We start from the raw sequence: 2,047 nt of genomic DNA, 5'->3' as shown, positions 1-2,047 counted from the left end.
GTGGCAGTGTTTTGCTCTGGCTGCAACTTGGCAGACAGCTGCACATTTAAGAAAATTCTTACTTGTATTTTGGGTAGCATAGGTGAATATTAATATATGCCCTTGTTTTGGCCATGGAGCAAGGGTTGGGAATCTGTAAATTCAACAGAATTGTGGAAATTTGTGTAACAACTCCTTTGAAAAAAATGAAGTGTCACTTGCAGAAATGGCATGTTCCTGTAATTTTTGAAATTTTTTTGTTTTTAAATCTTGTTTTTAACGTTAACTGATGCTATTTATGAAATACTGGAAAGAACTTTAGATTGCTAAAAAGTGACAAGGTATGCAAAAAAAGATACATCAGCCTTTCTCAAAGTGAGGGTCTTTGTCAGAGTAATAAGCAAATTTGAATTTTAAGGACAAACCACCTTTGGGGGTTCCTGATTTTCAGCCAGAGGCAACAAGGCCAAAAGCAAAAACGTGCACTATGATATTTGTAGGCAGAAAAAAAGCATCTCTGTTCAAGGTGGTTTAGAACTTTGCTGCTTCAGAGGTAGCACGGTTACCAGTCGCTTAGTGACAGAAAGGCAGTAAAACTGTGCTGTTCCCGAGTTTAGGGGGGTTTTTTGTTTTTTGTTTTTTTTCCGCTGCCCCACTGTATGCTGGAGTTAAGTCTCCTTTTCTCTTCCCCCTCAGTATCAATTTGATCATCCAGTTCTCTGGGGTCTGATCCATCTTATCTCTTGTCTGACTTCACTTTGGTCACTTTGTTTTTGCCACTCTTCCTCATTCCAATAAGATTGGCTCAAAGTCCCGTGGCACGTGAAGAGAAGACAGAGGATTCCAAATAGAACTGAAGATACCAAGAAATAGCCAGGTGTAAATAACCATGAGCCAGGTGGCGCAAAGAAAATTTGACAGCAGGATAGCTTCACTAGTCTGTTAACATCCTGATCTCATTCCTGATTTGCATTTCATCAATTCTGTTCAAGGCTGTTCCAAAAAAAAAAAAAAAAGTGTTAGCTATAATTCATCTACAGGGGTTTTTTGTTTGTGTTTTAATACAGGAAGGAGCTCTATATTCACTGAACTAGTGAAGGACTTGGCTGAGTTTTTAGCTTTGGTATCTACTCTAAGTTGAAATTGGCACTTAAAAAAAACACACACATAAATATATTTATATACACACACACACATTTTTTAATATATATATATACACATATATGTTTTAAATATAAAAAATTTATGCTAATTCTTTCTTCCTATTCCACAGCTTAAGAAGCACAAACAGATTCTCCTCTTTCTTTTAAACAAATATGGGAATTGTGATGGATTCAGTGAAATGAAAAAACTGCTGGATTAAGTCTTTCTGACATGTGCAATTTCATTTATATTTATACCAGGTTGCTGCAATTCATTTTTTAGAAGAGCAGTTGTATTCATCAGCTTAAAAAGGAGAGAGTTGCCTTGTAGAAATTTTGCTGTTTAAGTACCCGCATGTATGGACTATTATTGTGAAATAACTCCTTAATCTTGAAGGATTTCAAAGATGCAAGTTAAATTTTCTCTTCTGGTTTTGTTTGATACTACAATGTATTTATGAGCTCTTTGCTTTTATTTAGCTGTTGAATATACGTAACGTACAATGCAATGGCATTCCATAAAGTAATCATCTTCTGCATACTTGAATTTCAAACAACTATAATCATAAAGCTTTGATTGCCTTTCATTTTACTTGAAAAATGGTATCTTCTGATTATAGTCATCTTTCAACTTAATTTCCTGTCTGTCTGAAGTTAATAGACTGAAAATCGTTCTTTATAAACTCGTTTTAAGTATCATTAAAGGTTGAATCTTGACTTGGACTGTTTCTAGATAGTTCTCTCTCCCTAAAATCAGTAAACACTTAGATGCACACGATTCTTTATTTACAATTATGCTGTTTAATTTGCACCTGTGAATATTGTTTTGAAATGAGTTCTGATAGATCTCTTGATTTTTGTCTGTTACGGGTAGCTGTGTCTTTAAGGCTGGTATCCTGCCAGTTTTTTTCATGTCATAATAAAAA

General features: G+C 34.7%; 1 protein-coding gene across 1 annotated transcript in view; it reads left to right on the top strand.

Moving 5' to 3' along the window:
* The window catches only part of TDRD1 (tudor domain containing 1), a gene marked incomplete at its 5' end in the record, with an annotated part of 25,012 nt that extends 23,670 nt beyond the window's left edge, over positions 1-1,342 (top strand). The window contains one exon of the mRNA XM_026069666.1: positions 1,253-1,342. Coding sequence (XP_025925451.1) covers positions 1,253-1,342 — 90 coding nt within the window. The remainder of the gene's footprint in view (positions 1-1,252) is intronic.
* Between the last annotated feature and the right edge of the window lie 705 nt (positions 1,343-2,047).

The sequence above is a fragment of the Apteryx rowi genome, unplaced genomic scaffold, assembly GCF_003343035.1.
Source record: "Apteryx rowi isolate R43461 unplaced genomic scaffold, aptRow1 scaffold_3, whole genome shotgun sequence".
Taxonomy (NCBI): domain Eukaryota; kingdom Metazoa; phylum Chordata; class Aves; order Apterygiformes; family Apterygidae; genus Apteryx; species Apteryx rowi.
This window is presented reverse-complemented; position numbering and strand designations above follow the sequence as displayed.